At 55.9% G+C, this 22,294-nt stretch overlaps 2 protein-coding genes across 12 annotated transcripts in view; both read right to left on the bottom strand.

The window, feature by feature from the left end:
• PLXNB2 (plexin B2) overlaps nucleotides 1-3,332 on the bottom strand; it is a 31,638-nt gene extending 28,306 nt beyond the window's left edge. For 4 of the 6 annotated variants that reach the window (XM_053585446.1, XM_053585453.1, XM_053585451.1 and 1 more), the window contains exon 1: nucleotides 3,185-3,331. The gene's annotated coding sequence lies outside the window, so the exon portion shown is untranslated. Of the gene's footprint in view, nucleotides 1-3,184 lie in introns of all 6 variants that reach the window. The other 2 variants (XM_053585447.1, XM_053585455.1) reach the window with 2 other exon arrangements.
• A 1,043-nt stretch (nucleotides 3,333-4,375) lies between these two features.
• DENND6B (DENN domain containing 6B) lies at nucleotides 4,376-20,871 on the bottom strand. 6 transcript variants are annotated; one of them, XM_053585463.1, is made up of 21 exons: nucleotides 20,490-20,871; nucleotides 18,005-18,082; nucleotides 12,658-12,696; nucleotides 12,542-12,579; nucleotides 11,885-11,997; nucleotides 11,308-11,388; nucleotides 10,696-10,801; nucleotides 10,504-10,583; nucleotides 10,342-10,419; nucleotides 10,012-10,067; nucleotides 9,135-9,257; nucleotides 8,947-9,042; nucleotides 8,765-8,859; nucleotides 8,569-8,634; nucleotides 8,193-8,257; nucleotides 8,013-8,102; nucleotides 7,887-7,940; nucleotides 7,410-7,519; nucleotides 7,223-7,325; nucleotides 7,058-7,132; nucleotides 4,376-6,985 (listed from the first exon to the last, which is right to left on the bottom strand). In XM_053585463.1, the coding sequence occupies exons 2-21, from the start codon at nucleotides 18,016-18,018 to the stop codon at nucleotides 6,842-6,844; spliced, it is 1,626 nt and encodes a 541-aa protein (XP_053441438.1). In that variant the 5' UTR covers nucleotides 18,019-18,082; nucleotides 20,490-20,871; the 3' UTR covers nucleotides 4,376-6,841. The 6 variants fall into 6 exon arrangements, with proteins under 6 accessions (XP_053441438.1, XP_053441439.1, XP_053441433.1 ...); XM_053585464.1 differs by lacking the exon at nucleotides 18,005-18,082 and having other exon boundaries at nucleotides 20,490-20,870; XM_053585458.1 differs by lacking the exon at nucleotides 18,005-18,082 and having other exon boundaries at nucleotides 12,542-12,584; nucleotides 20,490-20,830.
• Between the last annotated feature and the right edge of the window lie 1,423 nt (nucleotides 20,872-22,294).

The following is a 22,294-nucleotide window of genomic DNA, read 5'->3' as shown; positions in this document are numbered from 1 at the left end:
AGACTTGCAGGTAACTTCACCAGCAGTTTACTTTGCCAACCCTGGCCACTCTGGCTCCATCCGGGGTCTGAGTCCAATCACTATCACAGGCTCATGAATTCCACAGAGTAAGGAAGACCCATTGGGGTGGGTGCCAGCACGAGGGACAGGATGGCAGGGACCCAGCTAGTCCCTTTACATGCTCTGCTTGACTGGGAGCTTAGGATAGCACCTGTGGCTAGGAGAGCCTAGGATGGGGCAGTGTCCTTCCTTGGGCAGCAGAAAGGGGCTAGGGTCTTCACAATCTCAGGGGAAGGGAGAAGTAGGAGCCTATGTTGGGGGATGTGAAACTACAGAAGGGAAGAAGGTAGAGGAACCAGAGAGCCAGGAATGAGGTGGGCAACAAGGGGCAGCTGCCTCCAAGCTCCGCCCCTTAAGCCAGCACCCCCCCAGCCAACTACAACCAATGACCCACCCTTCTCAGCTGGTAATTAGTCAGAGACCCAGCCCTACCTCACCCATGGCCCCACCCTAAAGGCAAACAGCCACTACCCCCAGGGGAGGGACTCTGCCCAGACAGCCCCCAATGAACCTGCACACAAGGGTGCCCTCACTGGCCAGGACTGGATTCAAGTTTTGATCAGCTCACCACCTTGTCCTGTACCCACTTCCAGGGCAGGCTCTGGGTACAGGAGGCCTCAACAGGAAGAGAAACTACTCCCTAATACCTCATGGCTGAGGCAGAGGTCTGGCTGCAGCAGGAGGAATTATATCCTGTTCCAAGGAAAAGTTCCTCTGATGCCGGGGACTGGGCCCCAGAGCAGCCTGGCTATCTTGGAAAGGGACAACAGTGCACCCCCTGCCTACACTCAACACCCTGGGGGATCATCAACACTGGCTCCTGGATTCAGGAATGAGATAAGTGACAGGACAAGTGCCATATGGACCCCTCCCCAGGCTACCCGCCTACCCCAGCGCCTTCCAATCCAATCTCTTCTGCTCCACTGGCCTGGGCTGGGGCCAAGCCCCTGGCTTCCCGCACTTGGGACCCAGGTGCAGCTCTGCCTTCCTGATATGGTCCCCATGCAGGCTGCTGGACACATGGTCTCAGGCAGTTGCAGGCCTGGACTCAGGGGACAAGCCTGATAGTGTCCCAGAAAAGGGACTTATCTCTGGCCTCAGTCTCCCCAGCTGCAGGACAGGCTGACAGACACCACATCTGAGTATCTGACTTGGGGTGGTGTCCTTTTAGTTACCTGGTCAGTGAGTCAGTTGGGTGCAATCCAAGAAAGACCCCAGAGCCCCTCCCCAGTTAGCCAGACCCATCCCCTAACTGCTTAGCTCTCCTCACTCAATAGGCTGAGGGGTGTGTGTGTGTGAGAGGGGGAGAGAGAGAGAGAGAGAGAGAGAGATAGAGAGAGAGAGAGGCCAGACAGACCAGGGTATATCCTTGAGCTTGGGTCTGACAATGGCCTCAGAGGCCCATGAGGATATGCTGCAGGGCTTCTAGGAGAAAAGGGGGACCCCTGGTTGGGTCCAGAGCTCCTCCTGTCCAGTGGCCTCTTCTAGAGGGCTTAGGCCCACTCCAGTCTTGGCAGGGCCTGCTGGGGCCAACCCTGGGGCCTCAGCCAACTTAAAGGTGACGCATCCCCTCCCACCCAGCCCTGCACCCAACCGGTCTGAGCGCCTCCGCTGCCTCGGGAGGTGGTGGAGCTGCCTGGACTTGCCTGTCCCTCCCTCCTGGGGCTCTCAACTCACGGCCCCGGAAGTGGATCCCTCTCCCCCTTTGGGTGGCTGGACAAGGCTGGATAATCCAAAATAATTCCTTCTTGGCAGGCAGCCGGCGGGGGAGGGGGAACTCACATTCCAAACCCTTGTTTTTCTCAATAACTTCCCTCCTTTACTGGGGCAAGGAATCCCTGGCCAGATCTCAGGCCTCCTGGACCCCTCAGCTGGGGGAGGGGCCTCCAGAGGTGTGGGGATTGAGGGTGGGTCCCGGGGGCTCCAGTCTTGTCTGGGAATTTCGGTGCTAATCCTAACCTCTTAGGGACCTCACCTTAGGCGGAGAAGTGAGAGCCCCCACCCACTGGTTGTTTAGCTCTCTCCCTGTCAGGGCAATATCTGAGTAGGGTCAGGCCCAGAGCCCCCATTCTGGGCAGCAGTACTCTTCTGCCCTGCTGAGTGCCTGTGAAGGCTCAACTGTAAAGCCGCTAGACTTGCTGCGCTTCATGGCACAAGAGCTGAAGTTAGACATTGAAGGAGGCACTCCTCTGCAGTCAGGCAAAGGGCCCAGAGAGCCCTTCAGGCCCTGGAACCTTAGACTGGCTTTGGGGCCCAGCCTCATCCCAGTCCTGATGTCTGCCACAGGCCACAGTGGGCACAGACTTTTCTTCCTTTTCTAAAGAGCTGGGAAGACAAGTCAAATGATGTGGCAGGAAGCTCACAGAGGAGGAGCTGAGACTCCCAGATAGGGAAGGCAGGACCCCAAATTCTGTCAAATAGCCTGACCAGAGAGGGGCAGAAGGGCCCATCCAGGACAGCTTCCTGCAGGAGGAAGCATGTGGGGGTGTCTGGCCCAAGCACTGAGCACCCCCTTAACCCCCACCCCCAAGTTCTAAGACTTTCTGGGTTTCAGGGTGACCACCAAAGTAACACCAATGACTCACACAGGACTTCAGAGGAGGCCATAGGGCTTCACCAGGACCTGAGTGCTGGTTCCCCACCATCAAGAACACTGCCCCAGGGGGTGTGGGCACTGCCCAGGCCCAACAGTGTCCGTCCCCCCGAGGAAAGCCTCGGTCAGGCCAGCGTATGTGCTGGCTTAGCCTGGGGATGGGGACCCCAGAGCTCTTGCACAAGGGGGTCTCGTTGGCTGAAGAAATGTGGGCCATGGGCGGGGAGGGTGGGTCTGGACTGGATCGCACGCGACCCCAGAGGGAAGCGGCACCCAGCCCCGCCAAGCCGTCTCCCTGACCGCCCTCGCCGCTGGCTCGCCAGCTCACGGGAGCAGAGTGGGGCGGCAGCGGCCCGGCCCAGCCAGACGCGCCGGCAGACGGCGGCCCAAGCCAGCGGAGTCCTCCACGGAGTGGCAGCCGCTGCAGGTCCCCAAGGCCGGGCGCTGCAGGCCGGGGCGGGGCGGCGCGGCGCCGACGGTGAGACCCCCACCAGCACGACGCCCCCACACCCTATATCCCAAGCTCCGTACCTGCGCGTCCTCCGCCAAGGCTCGATGGCGCCTGGGCCGCAATCGGCGCTGCGCTCCGGCCTGCGCTGCTGCCATGGAGACCGGCCTTTGTGTGGCCGAGGAGGGGCCGGAGTGCGCGGGAGCTGCCAGCCCCGCCCCCGACAGGGGAGAGGAGAGGAGGGCGGGGAGGACTATAGCGGGGGAGGGGGAAGAGGAGAGGAGGGCCAGGCCGGCATTCCCTGAGTCCCCAACCTCTCCTGGCTCAGCGGCCACCTGGGCGAGTCACAACGCCGATAGGCTCGGCCCCAGTTCAGATCCCGGTTCCCAGCGGGCAGCGGCCTGCCCACTCCGCTGCTGTCCCAGAGTTACTGGCGCCCACAGAGTACCCCTCGGCTTGGACACCACCCCAGGAGCACCGTCCTCCCTCCTCCCGCCCCATAAGGAAGGGAAGTTCAGGGCTCTTGAGAGGAAGGCACTTCTGCTGGCCAGAGGAAAGTCCCTCAGGGTCCCCAAGTTCTGCAATGGACAGGGCACTGGCCCCTGGCCCCCAGACTAGGGACAGACTTGCCACACCTCTGCTGTTTTGAGGCTGTGGGCTGCTGGCCCTTGACTGTTTTCCAGGAGTCTCAGCATCCCAACCTCCTGAAGTTAGAGGGCAATTGACAATGCCCCATGGCATGTCCCTGGCCCCCAGTAAGTATGGGCCTTTCTGGGCCCCCACAGATCCTCTGAGGACCCATCACCCCTGAGGTTCCAATTACTAGGCTTGAGCTGGTCCCATTTCTGGCTTCCCAGCACTCCTCATGCCTTGGTCCTGAGGGAGGACTTGAGATGCAGGCCCATTCCCCAAACTCTAGCCCTCACCCAACAGCGATGTTCCCTTCCTGGGACCCAACTTCCCCACCCCGACTTGCCCCCTCCTTGCAGACATGTCTACTTTCTCCTATCCTCACTGTAGGCCTCTCTCCTCCTCTGCTCTCCCCCAACCCTGCCCTGGGACCTGCCCCCCAAGCCTCAAGAACTACCCTAGCCAGACGATGAAGGCATTGCAGAATCTGATCAGTCACTGGTTAGTTCTTCCAACCCACACCTCCCCACTCAGGCCTGAACCACAGCCCTCTACGCAGAGGATTTCAGTTACTACAGCCTGATAGGGCTGCCTACTTTTATACAAAAAAAAAAAAAAAAAAAAAGGAAGTAACAGACACTGTGTCACAAAAGGACACTTTAATAAACCAAAAAATGTGGGAAGGCCACTATTCCAGACTGAAAAGGAACCTTTAAATAGAAGGCAGGAAGCTGGAGGGAGAGGAGCTACCCTTCCTGCCCTTGAAGCAGGCCCCACTTGCAACTTCATCCTCAGCCCAAGCCCCTCCCTGGCCCCATCCCAGGCCTGCCCCAGCCCTCTCCTCTTCCCAGGGCTGTGCCCCCCACCCTACTTCCTCCCTCTTTACTGCCTGTCCCCACAACCCAACCCCAGACACTCCTTACTCAGAGCTGACCTGACCCTGGGGCAGCAAGGGGCCATCTGAGGGACAGGATGGAGCCAGCAGGTCCCCATCTACTCTGGGCTGTGACACTAACCCTCCTTCTTTAGCACAGGCCCGATCAGACCTTCCCAGGCCCTCAGGAAGAAGCTCCCTTCAGCTTCTACCCCTCAGCCCTGGAATGCTGCCAGTTGTCCTCCCCCACTCCTACTCCCAATGGTATGGAGGATGAGTCTGCTGTGGGGAATGCCGTCCATGCCTAAGATGGGGGTCCAGGGAAACCTGGTTATGCATTCCTGGACCAATAGTGGCCAGGCCAGCCTGTAGCCCTTCCCCTGCAGTGCCATTGCAGAAAGCCAGGTGAGGAGTCAACAGCTTAGGGAAGCACATACTAGAGTCACTCTGGGGAAGACTCCTCAGGGTAGGGTCACAATCATGAGCAGCTTCCACATCTTGCCATGCAGGTCCAAGGGGGCTCAGGCCCAACCACCACTGGGTGGGTTTTTAGTCAAGGATCCTGATCAAAAGCAGTGAGTTCCAGGACCTCTGCCATCTCCTCAGCCCTATCCTGTGCAGGTCAGTGTTCCAGCTGGACAAGGTGGTGGCATCTGTGGAAAGCCTCCTAGAGACCTTGCTCTTGTCAGGGAAGTCAACCCCCCATAACAGGCAGAACAGACTGGCACTGCATGTGGACCCCATTCTCACCTGGTTCTCCAGTTTGCCCCTTTCAAACAACAGGTTAACCACACCCATCTGCCTCCACTCTGTCTGACCCACCTGCCCCCCTTCATCACTCTCTTCTGGGCCTATGATGGGGACAGTGACAGGCTGCTCTAGGCCATGGTCAGGGTAGACAAGGCCACGTGTACAAAGTCCCAAGAATAGTGCCTGGCACATATGGACAGGTGGCCCCTCTGTCCAGTACTCAGCCAAGCTGTGTGTGGGAAGATGTCAGCAAGCACTAGATTTACCCTGTCTCACTACAGGACGAGGTCTAAGGAGGATGAGTGAGAACCAACAAACCCATGACACCTTCCAAAGCCCCACTGAGAAGGGTTCCATCTATGGACTGGGTGGGGGCTTCAGAAAAAAAGGAAAAAACCCTCCCCCAGCCCTGGGCAAGCTCACCCCACCAAGGGCCTAGGCATAGGGAAATGGACAGCACTCTGCCCAGGCCTTGCACAGCCCAGTCTCCATGGCCCTCTCAGCAGCTGCCCTGCCAGGCATCCACATAGGCCTGCTCTTTCAGATGAGAAATCTGAGGGTCTGAGTGGCCAACCTTACCCACAGGCATACAGTGGGTGATGCTGAGCTGGCACCTGGCTGAAGCTCTGGGTCCACACCCGAATGTCCACGCTCCCACAGGCCTGGATAATGCTGTCACCATATGCTGAGAGATGACAGCCCTCTAACTTGCTGGGCCTAATGTTTGGAGGTGTCACACAAGGGGGAGCATATAATACAGAGGCGGCATCTTTTAGGGACTCTCATCTCTCACCAAGGAGCTCAGTGGCATCTTAAGACTCCTGGAGCCATGGAGGCTCCAGTTGGGGAGGCAGGGTCAGGCTGCAGGTGAGTGGATGGAACAAGGGGACCACTAGAGAGCCTGTCCAAACCCAGAGTGGGATCTATGGAGTTGGTGCCGGGTGGGGTGTCTTGGGAGTGGGAACCAGGACAATGCTGTGGATGGACGCTCCAAGGGCCAGCTGGGCCCATACTGCCCCTGTCCACTCCCCACCCCCAACTAACCACAGCCCTGGGCAAGCAGAGGGCCCAGAGGGGCAGCATGGGCGTTAGGCAGAGCTCCTCCCAATGCAGAGCAGCTTCTCCTCCTCTCATGTCAATGACCATGGGCAAGATATCCCCCCCATCTCTAGGCAATACGGGCGGTGGGCTGTGTGAGGGGCCTTCCTGTCAGCTGCCTCCCTCTGTCCTAGGCTGGCAGCCTACTGGGGCTAAAGGACACATCAAACACAACATATAAGGCCTGGGCAGATGGGCACGGGGGGTGGGTGGGTAGTCTCTGCCAACACATAATCCCCCAATAGTCAGGGGCCAGGCTGTAGTTCCAAATGTCACATTTACTGCTAGGACAATGGTAGTACAGGGAGGGAGCCTGGAGCCCGGGCTGGGGGCCAAGGTCTAGGGTCTTGTGCTTAACCAGGGGCCACCATCACTGGGGGAGGGAGGCTCAGTCAGACCCCAGCCCTGTCCTAGGGAGGCACAGGACAGCCTGCAGATCCTTGGGCAGGGAGTGAATGACCATCTCTATGTACAGCTGAGCCCGCTGCAGTGTCGCCTCCTTCACAGGGAGCTGGTGACTCTGTGCCCGCACCTGAGGGGGCAGCAACAGTCAAGGCAGGCACACCTCCTGGCCAGGCTGGTGGCTGGGTGGGAAGCATCTCACCAGTTTCTCCCGAAGTTTCAGGACCAGGTCCACAACCTCTACCTCGGACTTGTCCAACATCCAGCTCTCAATGTTCTGTCAGGGACAAGAGTAGGTCCTCAGTCACTGAGGCCCCTAGCCCTGCCCCAGGGCTGGGCCCAGTCCCCCACCTCCAGACCCCCTCACCGCCTCACAAATAGCCTCAAGGTGCAGTGCCTCCAGCTTCTGGGTCATGTCTCTATGCCGTTGCCGGTACCAGCCGTCAAAATGAGGGGACTTGAAAAACTGCCTGTGGGTGTCAAGAGGCAGAGGCTGTGGGGCTGACCTTGTATGCCAGGTGGGCATGGACAGCCCGCACCTACTGCCCACCTACCTGTAGAGGCCCAGCCAGTCGCCCTTGAGGATGCAGGTGAGCTGGGGCCCTGCATGCTCTAAGCCACGTAGGAAGTCGTCCTGGCTGAAGGGGCGGATCTGGGGGGGAGTCTGAGACGGGCCAGGGGAGCCAGCACTTGTGGGGGGGGGCACAGCCTTACGAGCATTGCACCTTAGCTAGGTGGGGCCTCGACCCCAGACACGCTCCTCACCATGTCTGAAGACCTCCCAGCCACTACTGCCTGAGGCAGATCCCAGGATGGCCCCTCCAAGGGTCCTGTCAGATCCCCTCCCTTAGGCCCCTGTTTTGCACACTTTGCGACCTGTAGTGCATGATGGGCTTGGGCCATGGTGGTGGCTCCTGTACACCTGTAGCCTCCAGCCCCCTCTGCTCCAAGGTGACACCTGTCCCCAATCTTCCCTCCTCTGAGATGGGGATGGGAATCCACCCTCCCATGCCCCCCACCTAGACCCCCACCTTCCAGGGTGAGATGCTCTTCTGCAGGGGCATGAGGCTGGCCATGTAGTGCTCCTAGGGGGAAGCAGAGTGAGCCTGGTGCCACGGCCCCACTGCGCCCCCTCATCCCCCAGGCCCAGCCCTCACCAGGGGGATGATGAAGCTATGTGTGAGCTCCAGCAGGTACCGCCTCAGCAGCACACTCTGTGCATCTGAAGGCCGCTTCTTCTGCACACCCTGCAGGGAGGCTGGAGACTGAGCCCAAGGCAGCCTTCACACCACCCCAGCACCCCATGTCCCCAGCCTCCCCCCAAACTACAGCTGCACCTTGAATAGCCGTTTGAGTAGCGCCTTGTCCCGATGGAGGTGAGCCGTGTACGAGGTGTAGAGGCCTGGTGGGAGGGCAGAGCTGGTGCCCTGTCCTTCAGGGGATGCCCTCCCACACTCCCTTGGTCCCACAGATGGGTGAGGGGAGGGTGTTGCCTCTGCCCGCAGCCCATTCCCCTGCACCTGCACAACTCAGCCGACTCTCTGAGAAAGAGAAGAGTTCCCCCACCACCAAGGACTCAGCTCTGCTGCCAGAGCTTTGGAAGGAGAAAGGGGGCAGTCGGGAGGCCTGGCTGTCCTGTCTAGGAGCCCTGCCAGTGCAAGACAGCCCCATCCACAGTAGGAGGGGGGAACTCTAGTCCGAGGGAGCACAGACCTGGCTTGGTGTCAAGGGTCTTCAACCTTGAAGGCTTTTTCAGTTTGACCTGCTTAGGAAGGTCCCCTGCGAGACAGGCCCAATGGCCAGGCCTCAGTACCTGTGGCTCTGCCACACCCACAGGCTGAGCCCTTGCAGACGCCCCACACTGCCTGAGCCTTCAGAGGCCCCACCAGCACCTCCTGAGGACCCTCACCTGACATCTTGGGCTCCCCAACCCGGAGGATGTGGGGCCAATGCTGAAGAGTTTTGATAAAGAAAGGGTTTGTGACTCCCAGGACCACATTTGGTCTAGATGGAGAGAGAAAAGAAGAGGCAGAGACGGAGGCCCGGTAAAGGCAGAGCAGGGGCACAGGCAGAGGGAGGATGGGCACTTACGGGGCTTGCGTGCGTGTTGTGAACTCCTTGAACTCGCTGTCGTGGATAGTAAAGTAGGGGCGGAAATCGCAGCAGAACTTGAGGGGCTGCAGACAGCTGCAGTTGTGGGTGGCAGGGCACAGGTGAGGAAGCAGCTGGTCATATACCATGGCCCAGCGCCGCCACCTGGGACTTGGGCAAGGTGGTACCTTGTCAGGGCCAGCACCATCTCTGAGGACATGTCAGGCGAGGGTGCCAAGACCACAAGGGGCTCCCCGAGGAGCATGAGCTCCCACAACATCTGTACGTGGGTCAGCACAGGCCGGAAGCACCTGGCACCAGCAGGGGCAGTTGGAGAGGTCAGGTGGGAGTCAGGTGGGGTACTGAGGGGAGCCTGTGTGTTTGGCTCCTTCCCCCAGTCCACCACCCCCAGCCCTGTCCCTCCAGCACAGGCTATGCTCGGCTCCACTCTGGTGACCACAGGCCCACGGGAAGATGGTGCTACAGACATTTAAAGACATGAGAGTATGTCTCAGGCCACTATGGCCACCCCATGCTGATGGTTCATCTGTGCTGTGTCTGGCCTTGAGAGGGGACAGGCAGTGAGGGGCTGCCTGTCTTGTAGTGATCCCAAAGCCAAGGCAGGGGCTGCCGATCCTGGTAGGGCACTACACCCAGACCCTGCTGTCACAATGAGCCCTCAGTCTCATGCTTGCAGCCCTGGCTCCTGCTGGGTCCAGCTTGGAGCAAGACTATTGCAAAGCCTAAATTCCCTCAAAGACTCAGCCAGAGAGGCAAAGGAGGACGGCCTCAGGCTTGAATGTCTCCCAACAGCCTATCCCTGCCACTTGCCTTCCAGAACCTTCCTGCTGACTATCCCCATTTCCTCTGAATATAGACACTTGGACTTGATTTTCTCTTCTGCGTAATTCTCCCTTGCAGAACTGTCCCAAGGGCTCCTTGATCAGACAACCCCGCCCTGCACTGGCCACACACACACTCTCATGCATACACCCCACACATATACACACATGCACACATACATGGTGGAATCCCCCAAAGCAGCAGGCATCCTACAGAGCTTACCTGAACAGGTCTAGCTCGTGGACACTGGTGAGGACCAGTGGGGCTGGCAACAGGTTCTGAGGGAAAGGAACACGGGTCAGGACCTAGACTGAGGCTGGTGTCCCTCAGGCCCCAAGCAGTATCTCTCAACTGCCCAATGACAGCCCCACGACCCCTGCTCTCTACACCTCCCCCCATAGCACAGGGAGGTAGAAGGAGCCCCACTCCTGAACCAAGATACAGCTGCGGCTTCGCAGCTTTGGCCACCTCGTATGTGAGGTGTCATCCAGCCCCAGAGTGAGCAGGTAGAGCTCACTCCCCCTCGGCCTCAGGCCCCAGCTAGGCTCCCACCTCCTGGTAATGCATCTCCTGGTCAAGCTGTTGGGGAGGACTGGAGTCAGGTTTATCCACCCTGGAGGGGATGCACACCTGGGGAGGAAGGGAGCAGCTGCCAGAGGGAGGGGGTATTTCAGTGCACCCACAGCACCCACTGCCCAGCCACCTGGCCCTCACCTGGATGACAACTCCCATGACAGGTAGGTTCAGGGTCTGTCCAGGCACAGGGGCCGGCCACTGGTCAATCTCATTGCAAACTGTGGACACAGGTGGCCAGGATCAAGAGCCCTCCCCGAGGAGAAACTGCCTGCTAAGCTCAGGGCTGCATGTAGATGGTGAGACCACCCTGCCATACTTATGGCCACTCACCAGCTTCCAGGCAGGGTGCCAGCTTGTCAAAGTACTCGGGGGCCATCAGGCTCAGCAGTGCCTGGAAGAGCCGGACAAAGGGCAGACGGGATACCAGCACCAGAGACTGCAGGATCACAAAGCTGATCAGAGGGCGCCTGGCTCCAGACACCACCCCACCTCTTGGGAGCCTGGGGAACCCCCAGCTTGGAGCCAGGCTGACCCGAGTAGGCCAGCGGGTCCCACCAACCCCTCAGAACAGACACTGCTCCAGGCACGGCCCAACTCAGACCCCAGAATTATTAGACGGGGAAACAATAAATGACAGCAGGGTGCGGCTGGATCCAGGGCCTTCAGAGGGAAAGGCACACTGGCCAAGATTTTTGGAATGATCTCCCCAGAAGCCCAGCAGTTTCAAGGATGAAACTGTTAGCCCTGGACATGTGCTGAGAGCCCACTCCAGCCAGCAGTGAGGGGCAGGAATGTCCTGAGTTGAAACAGATGGGCTTCAGGCACCATGTTGGGTGGGAAGGGGACCAGTCCCCAGGTGGGGCTGCAGGAGGGTAGACACTCCTGGAGGCACAGGACCTCTGCCTGCCTCACAGCAGCATCCCCAGTGTGCCAGCAGCTCACCTTCTGGAAGTAGCCCCTCTTCACAGAGTTGTCTTTCACCTGCCTGAAGTACACGTAGCCAAAGTAGTGTGCTGGCTCCCTCTGAAAGGACCACAGGGCTAGTGTGGCCCTGCTGTCTCAGGCCACCCTGTGAGTCCCTGAGGCAGGGGCAGGGGCTGCTGAAGACAGAAGCCTGGAGAACCAGGAGGCTTTGATGGGCCTGCACTCTGGCCACCAAGGTGGAGGCCTCTGTGGGTTAGGGTTTTGGGTCCTTAGCTTAAGGGTGGCCCACAGCACTGCAGGGAACACCCATGCTGCCACAGCAGAGGGGTTCAGGGGGCTGGGAGCCCTGAAGGTCCATTAAGCTATACCCTGTGGACCCACATGGACACCCAGCCAGAAGTGCAATAAGAGCCCGGAAGAGCGGGCTGCCCCATTGAGGATGGTGCCTGCAGGACAGGAGGGGCTGCAGAATTGGTGATCCTGCCAAGAGGGCCTGGCCAGAACCTCCCCTGCCACCCAGGACACAGCCCTTTGAGGGGGCTTCTTACACCAACCTCAACCTGGCAGGGCCCCTGGGGAGCAGCCCAGTGCTCACCTGCAGTGAAACAGGGGCCCCACCGTTGTACTGCCTGTCATCGGCATGCCATGGGCTCCTCTGCCCTCCACACTGACGCATGCGGAAGCTGAACTGAGTGTCCCCGAGGCAGCCTGGGAAGGGGCAGCCCCACTGTGTGTTAGGCCTGGGAGCCTCCCCTGCAGGTACTGCAACTGGGGTCCAGGGGTGAAGGCCCTGCAAAGCTGGCATCTGCTGGTATAAATGACCCAGAGGGAAAGAGCCACCCAATGGGTCTGCGCTTCCCAGTAGGCTCCTGTCCTGATTCCTGTACACTCCACCTAAGGGTTTTGGAATAAAGCACAGAGAAGCACCTTCAAATTCTCTGTGGGAGACTGGCTCAACCTGCATGGGACAGAGCACCAGGCTCTAGACAGGCTGCCCAAATAACTGTGCTCTAGGGATAGAAGCATTCAGGTGGACCCTGCTCCTGATGGCCAATGTAGAGGGGGGTAAGAGACCAGACTCTGTCGGCCCCTCTTTCCATGTGAATCTGGGGAGCCCAGATGCCCTGCTGTAGTGTGGACATCTAGGTAACTCCGTTGAGTGGGGAGCAGTGGCCATGATGCCCCCTGCCTGGGCCACAGGGGCTGCCAACTGAGCCAATGTCCATCTCTGGGAAGAGCTGGGGTCACCTACCTGAGTGGGAGTCAGGAAAGGACAGGTAGCAGATACTGCTTTTCTGAAACATACAAAACCTGGTGAGGGCAATGCCCTCCTGGGTGACATCCACTCCCAAGAAGGCCAGGACCCACCTCCTTGTCTGTGAGCCGGAAGCCGCTCGGGTATACCAGCTGCAGAGGAAGACAGAGCACCCACTGAGATGGCAGCACTATCAGATGGAGCTGGGCTGGGGCACAAGGCAGGTGCAGTGTCTGTCACCCTGCAGGTATGTGCCACTGAGGCTGGCTTGCCCCTGGCTCCCTCTTCCCCTGACCAGTCTACCCATACCACATAATCTCCTCTGGGTCCTTAATGTCCAGGCACCAGGCCCTTTGTACTCTCCGGCCAACCAGAGCCTTCTCTGCCCTGGAACCCTCTCAGCACAGCAGGCAGGCATCCTGACTCCTTTCTTGCCCTGACTGTACTAGGGCCTCCTTGCCCCCATCAGCCTGGACAATGCTCTTCACCTCCTCAGAAGGGGCTTCAGAGCTCCTGATGGCCTCTCATACCTGGACTGGTCACAGGGCCTACCTGGCTGGCCTTCCATCTCCATCTCTATCCTCCAGCCTAGAGAATCTTGAGTCATGCTGCTCTCTTTGGCCTCCTCACCTCCCGTGTTTTTGACCAGAGGTCTCCTGACCTAGCAACACCCCTGCCCCACGATGGCCGCTTCCTGCTTCCTTACCTCTTGCCAGGCTCATTTGCCCTCACCTCTATGCCAGGGCCTATGCCCTGGTTGTAGGGCCAGTGAGTAACCAGCCAGACAAGCTGTACACTTCCTGGGAGTGGAAGGTCAGCAAAAGCACAGACCCTAACTACAGGCTCTGACTGCTCTGGAGGAAGCAGCAGGCAGGGTGGGCGTACTGGAAGCCCAGGCCCACCGCTCCAACGCATAGGCTCATGGCCAGACTGGAGCTCCCCAGCTTCTATTCTCAGTAAGCTGCTATGCCGGGAGCCTGCTAGGGGCCTTTGTGCACTGCTTCTCTCCTTAATGTGTCTGCCAAATTTCTATGCTGAGGAGGTGGGTCTGACTGAAAGGTGGTTTCTGAGCCATGCCTGGAGAAACACATCCTGCCCTGCTGAGGCTGCACTGCTTTTGTGCTTGTCCAGTCTGGGCTTGCTACTGGACTGCATGGGCAGCGTCCTGTGCTGCATGCAGTCTCCTGAAGGCAGAGACCCTGCCCTATGACTTCTGCTTCCCTGCACCTGACAGGGAATAGTCCCTCTGCACAGTCTTTGGGGGCTGTGTGAAAACGTATCTGTATCTAGGAAGCGGAAGTACAGTAGGAAAAGCAGGCAAGGCTGGAATCCTTAACCACAAGGAGAAGGGAAGCCAGGTTGGGACTGTCAGCTGGCTCAGGGAGGAGAGGGAGCCACAAGGGGTGGAAAGTGATTTACGGGGCTGGACCCACAGGGGTGCGTTGGGATAGCTCTATGAGGAGCTGAGCCCTCAAGTGTCTGCACTAAGAGGAGGGCTAAAGAAAGGTGGCTGCCTGGCACCAGGCCATGACAGGTTCTCTGCTTAAGGTCAGGTGTCTGTGCCTGGCCTGGCTGTCATGGGAGTCTGGCAGCATCTGGGTAGGCCACGTCAGCCTCTGGGCTGTAAGGCCATGGCCAGGGCCCCTCTAGAACACCTCTCCAGGGAAATCCACATTCAAAGGCCAGCTCATCCTCTTTGGAAAGTGGCTCTGGGTGCAGCCTAGAGGCTGAGCCAGAGGTCAGTCCACCCAGAGTGGGCCACACCATAGTGAGTGGCCAAATGAAGCTGAACCTCAGAGCAAGGAGTCTCAGGCCAGACCGTACCCTTCTAGGGTTACATGAGGCTCTGTCCTTTTCCCCTGCACTAGCCTACGTGGGTCACTGCTCCTAGTAACCTGGTCTTCCCTGAATAAATGTGGTGAACTTTTGTTCAGAGAAGGTTATTCCTCATTAAAAAAATGTTATTTGTACTAATACATAGTGTTTTTTGTTTTTTAGATGAATTAATAAATATTTTAAAATTTCCTCAGCTTTTAAAAAACTTATTTGACACAAGGACTCATTCTCACCCACACTGGGGTGCAGTGACATGATTACAATTCTCTGAAGCTTAAAACTCCTAGGCTAAGGTGATCCTCCTGCCTCAGCCTCCTGAGCAGCTGGGTCTATAGGCACACATCACCATGCCTGGCTAATCTCTTCAGTTTTAATTTCTGGTATGATATACTAAACATTAATAGCTATAACACATGCAAACAAAAGGCTTTTATTTTTTGAGAGTCTCACTATGTCACCCTGGGTAGAGTTCCGTAGCATCACAGCCCACAGCAACCTCAAACTCTTGGGCTTAAGTGATTCTCCTGCCTCAGCTTCCCAAGTAGCGGGGACTACAAGTGCCAGCCATAACTCCTGGCTATTTTTTTGTTGCAGTTGTTATTGTTTAGCTGGCCTAGGCTGGATTTGAACCGCCAGCTTTGGTGTATGTGGCCAGCACCCTACCCACTGAGCTACGGGCACCACCCAAACAAAGGCTTTTTAGGGTCCTCAATTACAAGTAAAGGGGTCTTGAGACCGCACAGAGTGGGAACTGCTTCCTGGGAGAGCTCTTTGGGCATTCCAGCCACTGGTCACCCCAGAGACCTCTAGGGATATTGAGCTGGGATACTGAGAGGTGAGTTTTTAAGAGCTGAGATGGCAGAGCCAGGCCCTTTCCTCGGCTTACTGTGCATTCTGGTTGCTCCCCATGACCCTGCCTACTTCTCTCTTAGGCTGGAGCCTTTGCCTTATACAGAGGCTCCAGTGCTCCCATTGCATGGGACCCTCCCTTGCTAGTGGATCCTGTAAGGGCTGGGGGTCCTATGAAGCCTGGAGGATTCTTTTTTTTTTTTTTGTAGAGACAGAGTCTCACTGTACCGCCCTCGGGTAGAGTGCTGTGGCGTCACACGGCTCACAGCAACCTCTAACTCTTGGGCTTACGCAATTCTCTTGCCTCAGCCTCCCGAGTAGCTGGGACTACAGGCGCCGCCACAACGCCCGGCTATTTTTTTGTTGCAGTTTGGCCGGGGCTGGGTTTGAACCTGCCACCCTCGGCATATGGGGACGGTGCCCTACTCACTGAGCCACAGGCGCTGCCCAAAGCCTGGAGGATTCTTGTGAGGGCTGGACCACTTACTCTCTCTGTCTCCAGCACAAAGTATGAACTCTTAAAGGGCAGGAGCCTTGTCTTCTGGTTTATTTCCATGTTTCCTATACTGGGTCTTAGCTCTGTGGGGCCTGGCTGATGATAACTGCTCAATACTCAGTTTACTGGCTAGATGCAGTAGCTCATGCCTATAATCTCAGCACTTTGGGAGGCCAAGATGGAAGGAACATTGAGGCCAGAAGTTAAAGACCACCCTCGACAACATAATGAAAGCCTATCTCTACAAAAGAAAAGAAAAATTAGTTGAGAGGCTGAGGCAAGAGAATCACTTAAGCCCAGGAGTTGAAAGTTGCTGTGAGCCGTGTGACGCCATGGCATTCTACCGAGGGCCATAAAGTGAGACTCTGTCTCTACAAAAAAAAAAAAAAAAATTAGCTGGGCATAATGTCAAGGACTTAGTCCCAGTTACTTGGGAGACTGAGACAGGAAGATCACTTGAATGCAGGGAGCTGTAATTACATCTCTATACTCCAACCTGGGCAGCAGAGCAAGATTCTGTCTCAAACAAAACAAACAAACAAAAAAATAAAAACACTAACAAACTGATTTACTGAATGTATGGACAGCTCTTTGCCTTTGCACGTGCACGCGTTACTTTTTTCCTGGATTACCTGAGACAATGAAACACATTCCCCTCCCATGTCTGACTCCTCATCCTCCAAAACTTATTTGAACCCATCCCTTCCTCTGCACCACGTCCTTCCCAACTCAAGTCTTCCTTCCACATCCCAGCACCAACCACATCCCTGGGGCTTTGCAGAGCTCAGCCAGGCTGAATTATGATTGAGTGCAGGGTGGGTGCTCCCTGAATATCCCAAGATTCTCTGAAACTTCCAGGGAAGGGAGGAAAGGCAAGAAGGAAACCTGATGAGGACAATGTGGCCAAACCACTGAAAAATTCACTCCCAGAATTTTACACAGATAATGATCCAGAGGTCACTGCTATAGAGCATTTTGGGGATGACTCTGGGTCCCCAACTCACCCCCAGCTGTACAGCCTCAGCAAAGGCTCAGAAACCCAAGCACAAACAGCCTTTAATAATTTAACTTTCTGGGTTTTTTCTTTTCTTTTGTTTTTAGAGACAGAGTTTCACTTTATTGTCCTTGGTAGAGTGCCGTGTTGTCACAGCTCACAGCAACCTCCAACTCCTGGGCTTAGGCGATTCTCTTGCCTTAGCCTCCCAAGTAGCTGGGACGACAGGTGTTCACCACAATGCCCAGATATTTTTTTTGTTGCAGTTTGGCAGGGGCTGGGTTCAAACCCACCACCCTCAGTATATGGGGCCAGAGCCCTACCCAATGAGCCACAGGCACTGCCCAAAGAAAATTTCTAATTTTATTTTATTTATTATTATTATTTTTTGAGATAGAGTTTCACTATGTCGCCCTCAGTAGAGTGACGTGGCATCACAGCTCGCAGCAACCTTAAACTCTTAGGTACTCTTTTTTTTTTGGCCGGGGCTGGGTTTGAACCCACCACTTCCGGCATATGGGACCGGCACCCTACTCCTTGAGCCACAGGCGCCGCCCCAACTCTTAGGTACTCTTTTTTTTTTTTTTTTTTTTTTTTTTATAAAACCGTTATCTTTATTGTATAATATTCATGAATAAGTTAACAGTTCCTGTGATGTAAAGCATTATTTCCAAAGAGAATTATTTTATAATGATAGCAACTTTTTTTTTTAATTTTTACCATCTTTTTCCAGGATAAGGATAATTCTACTCTTTTTATTTTTATTTATTTTTTTTTTTTGTAGAGACAGAGTCTCACTTTATGACCCTCCGTAGAGTGCCGTGGCCTCACACAGCTCACAGCAACCTCCAACTCCTGGGCTTAAGCGATTCTTTTGCCTCAGCCTCCCGAGCAGCTGGGACTACAGGCGCCCGCCACAACGCCCGGCTATTTTTTTGGTTGCAGTTTGGCCGGGGCCGGGTTTGAACCCGCCACCCTCGGTATATGGGGCCGGCGCCCTACCGACTGAGCCACAGGCGCCGCCCTCTACTCTTTTTAAATTGTATTAGTACTCCTTATAATAAAATGAAGCAATATAGAGTAAAATAGTGAAAACATTTCTTCCACATTATTTTCCTCTCTAAGGGTAAATATTTATCTCTTAGGTACTCTTAAGTGATTCTTTTGCCTCAGCCTCCCAAGTAGCTGGGACTACAGGCACACATCACAACGCCTGGCTATTTTTTGACTGTAGTTCAAACTCTAGGGCTCAAGCGATCCTCTTGCCTCACACCAGGATACCCACCTAGTTTTTTCCATTTTTGGTAGACATGGGGTCTTGCTCTTGCTCAGGCTGGTCTCAAAATCCTGAGCTGAAGCAATCCTGGAATGGTTAAGTTTTAGAAAACTATACATGAGAATGCCTTAAGGAAATAGGACATCTTGACTTCTCTGGGTTTTGTTTGTTTGCTTGTTTTTTAAGAGACAGGGTCTTACTCTGTTGCCCAGGTTGGAGTGTGGTGGTGTGATCATAGCTGAGAGCAGCCTCAAACTTCTAGCCTCAAGCAATTCTCCTGCCTTGATATCCCAAAGTGCTAAGATTACAGGCATGATGCTGGCTCTCTTGTGATTTTATGAGGAACATTTTGGGCAATAGTATTAAAGTAAGAAAATGGGCTCTGGGCAATAGTATTAAAGTAAGAAAGTGGGCTCTGTGACCTTGGGCAAATCACTTTGCCTCTCTGTACTCGGCCCCTCTGCTCAAGTGGTGCTGTTTGCAGCAGTGTAGGGATGTTGTGTAGTGGGATGAGCCTGCACTGAGAGGGCTGGGCACAGTGCCAGGAGCCCTCAATAAGAATTATACTTTTCTGTTTAGAAGACCTTAGACTTCTCATAGTCTCCCTGGGTTCAGTGCGGCCTTAGAAAGCATTTTTTTTTTTTTTTGGACACAGAACCTCAAGCTGTCGCCCTAGGCATCACAGCTCACAGCCACTTCCAACTCCTGGGCTAAAGCGATTCTCTTGCTTCAGTCTCCCAAGTAGCTGGGACCACAGGTGCTCACCACACCGCCCAGCTATTTTTTGGTTGTAGTTGTCATTGTTGTTTGGCAGGCCGGGGCTGGGTTCGAACCTGCCAGCTCCAGTGTATGTGGCTGGTATCTTTAGCCGCTGAGCTACAGGTGCCGAACCTGCGCTAGCTTTCTTTTTTTTTTTAATAAACTTTATTTTATTTATTTATTTTTGCAGTTTATTTTTTTTTTTGGCTGGGGCTGGGTTTGAACCCATCACCTCCGGCATATGGGACCGGTGCCCTACCCCTTTGAACCACAGGCGCCACCCCTGCACTAGCTTTCTTGATGATAACTCTTCAGCCTCATCTTGGCCACCTGCAGTTATGGGAGTCTCTTGACAATGCAGCCCTCCTCTTAGCCCCCTCTACCTGTAGATCAGCTCCCTGGTCTGTGTTATGGCCTTTCTGGTCTGTGTTATGGCCTTTCTGGAATGTTCTTTTTTTTTTTTGGTTTTTGGCCGGGGCTGGGTTTGAACCCACCACCTCTGGCATATGGGACCAGCGCCCTACCCCTTGAGCCACAGGCGCCGCCCCTGTGTTATGGCCTTTCAAGGCATAGAGAAGGCCTCCTTGAGTCTGTGGCATTTTCTTTTTTTTTTTTTTTTGTAGAGACAGAGTCTCACTTTATCGCCCTTGGTAGAGTGCCGTGGCGTCACACAGCTCACAGCAACCTCCAACTCCTAGGCTTAGGCGATTCTCTTGCCTCAGCCTCCCAAGTAGCTGGGATTACAGGCGCCCGCCACAACGCCCGGCTATTTTTTTTTGTTGTTGCAGTTTGGCGGGGGCCGGGTTTGAACCCGCCACCCTCGGCATGTGGGGCTGGTGCCCTACCCGCTGAGCCACAGGCGCCGCCCGAGTCTGTGGCATTTTCACGTACACTTGGAGGAAGAGAAGCTGCTTGTGTGGGTGGAAGGTTGCAGGCAGTAGGAAGACCACATACAAGGCTCCAGGCCAGGCCAAGCTGGGCACCGGTGTGAACAGATTCCTAAGAGCCACAAGACAGGGTAGAGGGGCCAAGCAGGGGGTCTTGGAGTCTGGATCTGATTCTAGGTGAACAAGGAGGAACTGCAGGATTTTAAGCAGAAGCACAAAGGATGAACTCTGGGGTGCAATTAGTTAGGTGGTGACACTGGTGATGGCAGCAAAGACAAAGGATCTGAGATCTCTGTTGCAAGATGAGCTGTCAGCCTTGCCCAGGGATGGAATGGAGAGGGTAGGAGAAGAGTCAAGGGGACCCAAAGGTCTCTGGCCAAAGCACCCAGCAATCGAAGGGATGGAGGTGTGGCGGGGATGTGACAGATATCTATTAGGAAAAATCGAGGCCAGCCCGGTGGCTCACGCCTGTAATCTTAGCGTTTTGGAAGGCACAGGCTGGAGGATTGCTGAGGCCCAGAGTGAACTTTGATCGGTATACTGCACTCCAGGCTGGTGACAGGGCAAGACCCAGTCTTAAAAAAAAAAAAAAAAAAAAAGGAGAGAGAAATAGAGTACCGCTCTGGTTATACAAACTGCAAGGACCCTGTCTCCTCCTTCCAGGGTAAACACAAAATCCAGGCGTAGCACTTCCTCTCCCGCCGGGGTGGGAGCAGGACAGGGCCCGGGCAGGGGGCGCCGTGTCCACGGGAAGGTTTGGGGGGCGGGGGCGACCTGCGCTGAGGGCGCAAGAGGTGGTGGCGCCGGTGGCTGCGGCGGGCGGCCCTCCCGCTCTCCCGCCCGCTCACCTCCAGCGCCTGACCCAGCTCCAGGTCGAAGGTGACCACGCACACGCACTCCAACCAGGAGGAGAAGCGCGTCCAGGCCGCCGCCGCCGCCGCCGGCGCCCCAGGCGCGCGACCCGAGGTCTTCGGCCCGGCCGCACCCAGGCAGCCACGAGCCGGGCGAAGCTCCGGGCCAGACGGCTCGTCCATGGCGGTGGATCGCCAAGGCCTGCGTCGTTGCCCGGGGAACGCGGGCGGAGAGCGGGACCGCGCCGGCGAGCACTCGAGCGGCCAGCCACTGCCGCGCACGCGCACCCTGAGGGTGGTGGAGCGCCGCTGCGGGCGGCTGAGCGGATCAGCGAGGAGGATCCATACAGGCTAGAGCGGCGCGGAGTCCGGGGGGGAGGACTTCCGGGGAGGGTCCTACGGGGAGGGTCCTACGGGGAGGACTTCTGGGGGACGCAGAAGCCCAAGGCCAGGCGGTCTGGGATGCTGGAAAACTTTAGTGTTCTGGACTCCGGGCCTTCAGCGGCGCGGGAACACGGCTGTAGGATTGGGGCTAGTTTCCCGTCCAACCTAACAGTGGCGTCTCTGATAGAGTTTTCATAACCGAATTTAATCTTCCTGGCGCCATTCCACTATGTCAGCTGCTCCCGGGGTCACCTCGTGGCCCGTATTTTGGGGTCGGCTGCAGACATGTCCACGCACTCTTGGCGGCGCTCAGAAATGCCAATCCCGGTTCGGTGCCCGTAGCTCAGTGAGTAGGGCGCCAGCTACATATCTCGAGGCTGGCGGGTTCGAGTCCGGGACGGGCCTGCTAAACAAGAATAACAACAGCAACAACAACAAAAAACAAATGCTGATCCGCTTGCACACTCTCGCTTTTCCCAACCCGGGCACTTGCGGCAGGCCCCTCCCCGCGCCGTGCAGGTCTGCTGAGGCCTAGCCCCGTCCCGCGATGCTGGGGAGAGCTGAGGGGCAGTGAGAGGGAATCCTTACAAATTTATCCAGCCTGTGTCCATACAGACGTTTTGGTCAACTGCGGACGTCATATACGATTATGGTACATAATTTCGTAAGATTATAGTTCTGTATTTTTGCTGTACGGTTTCTATATGTAGATGTGTTTAGGTACACAAATATTCATCATTGTTACAGTTGCTTTGCCTTCCACATAGTCACAGGCTGTACAGGTGTGTAGCACAGGAGCAATAGGCAGTGCTATATAGCTTAGGTGTGCAGTGGGCTGTAGCTTTGTGTGAGAACACTCTGTGATGTTCACATTAAGGCAACTTCACATACTCAGAACATAACCCGTCATTAAGTGATGCATGACTGCTGTATTTTTTGTGAGAACGCTCCACTCCAAGCTTAGAGTGGTTGTAGGCTAGACTACAGTAACAACTCCTAATTTTTTTTTTTTTGGAAACAGAGTTTTACTATGTTGCCCGCGGTAGAGTGCAATGGCGTCACAACTCACAGCAACCTCCAGCTCTTGGGCTTAGAAGATTCTCTTGCCTCAGCCTCCCGAGTAGCTGGGACTGCAGTTGCCCGCCACAATGCTCAGCTATTTTTTGTTGCAGTTTGGCCTGGTCGGGTTTGAACCCACCACCCTCGGTATGTGGGCCACTGCTCACTGAGCCACAGGCACTGCCACCCCCTCCCCCTCAGCCTTTTTTTTTTTTTTTTTTTGAAGGCATAGTCTAACTGTCTTAACTGCCTGGGCTGGAGTGTTGTGACACCCTAGCTCACAGCAACCTCACACTCATGGGCTCAAGCACTCCTCCTGTTTTAACCTCCCAAGTAGCTGGAAGTACTGGCACATGCCA

This window comes from Nycticebus coucang, chromosome 3 (genome assembly GCF_027406575.1).
Source record: "Nycticebus coucang isolate mNycCou1 chromosome 3, mNycCou1.pri, whole genome shotgun sequence".
NCBI classification, from domain to species: domain Eukaryota; kingdom Metazoa; phylum Chordata; class Mammalia; order Primates; family Lorisidae; genus Nycticebus; species Nycticebus coucang.
This window is presented reverse-complemented; position numbering and strand designations above follow the sequence as displayed.

Excerpts from the sequence above, each read along its gene's own strand:
- DENND6B (XM_053585458.1), bottom strand. The coding sequence starts at position 20,675 with ATGGACGAGCCGTCTGGCCCGGAGCTTCGCCCGGCTCGTGGCTGCCTG. Across the intron at positions 11,389-11,884 it reads GGGCCCCTGTTTCACTGCAG|AGGGAGCCAGCACACTACTT; the intron begins GTGAGCACTGGG and ends TGGTCCTTTCAG. Across the intron at positions 7,941-8,012 it reads ATAGCTTCATCATCCCCCTG|GAGCACTACATGGCCAGCCT; the intron begins GTGAGGGCTGGG and ends GCTTCCCCCTAG.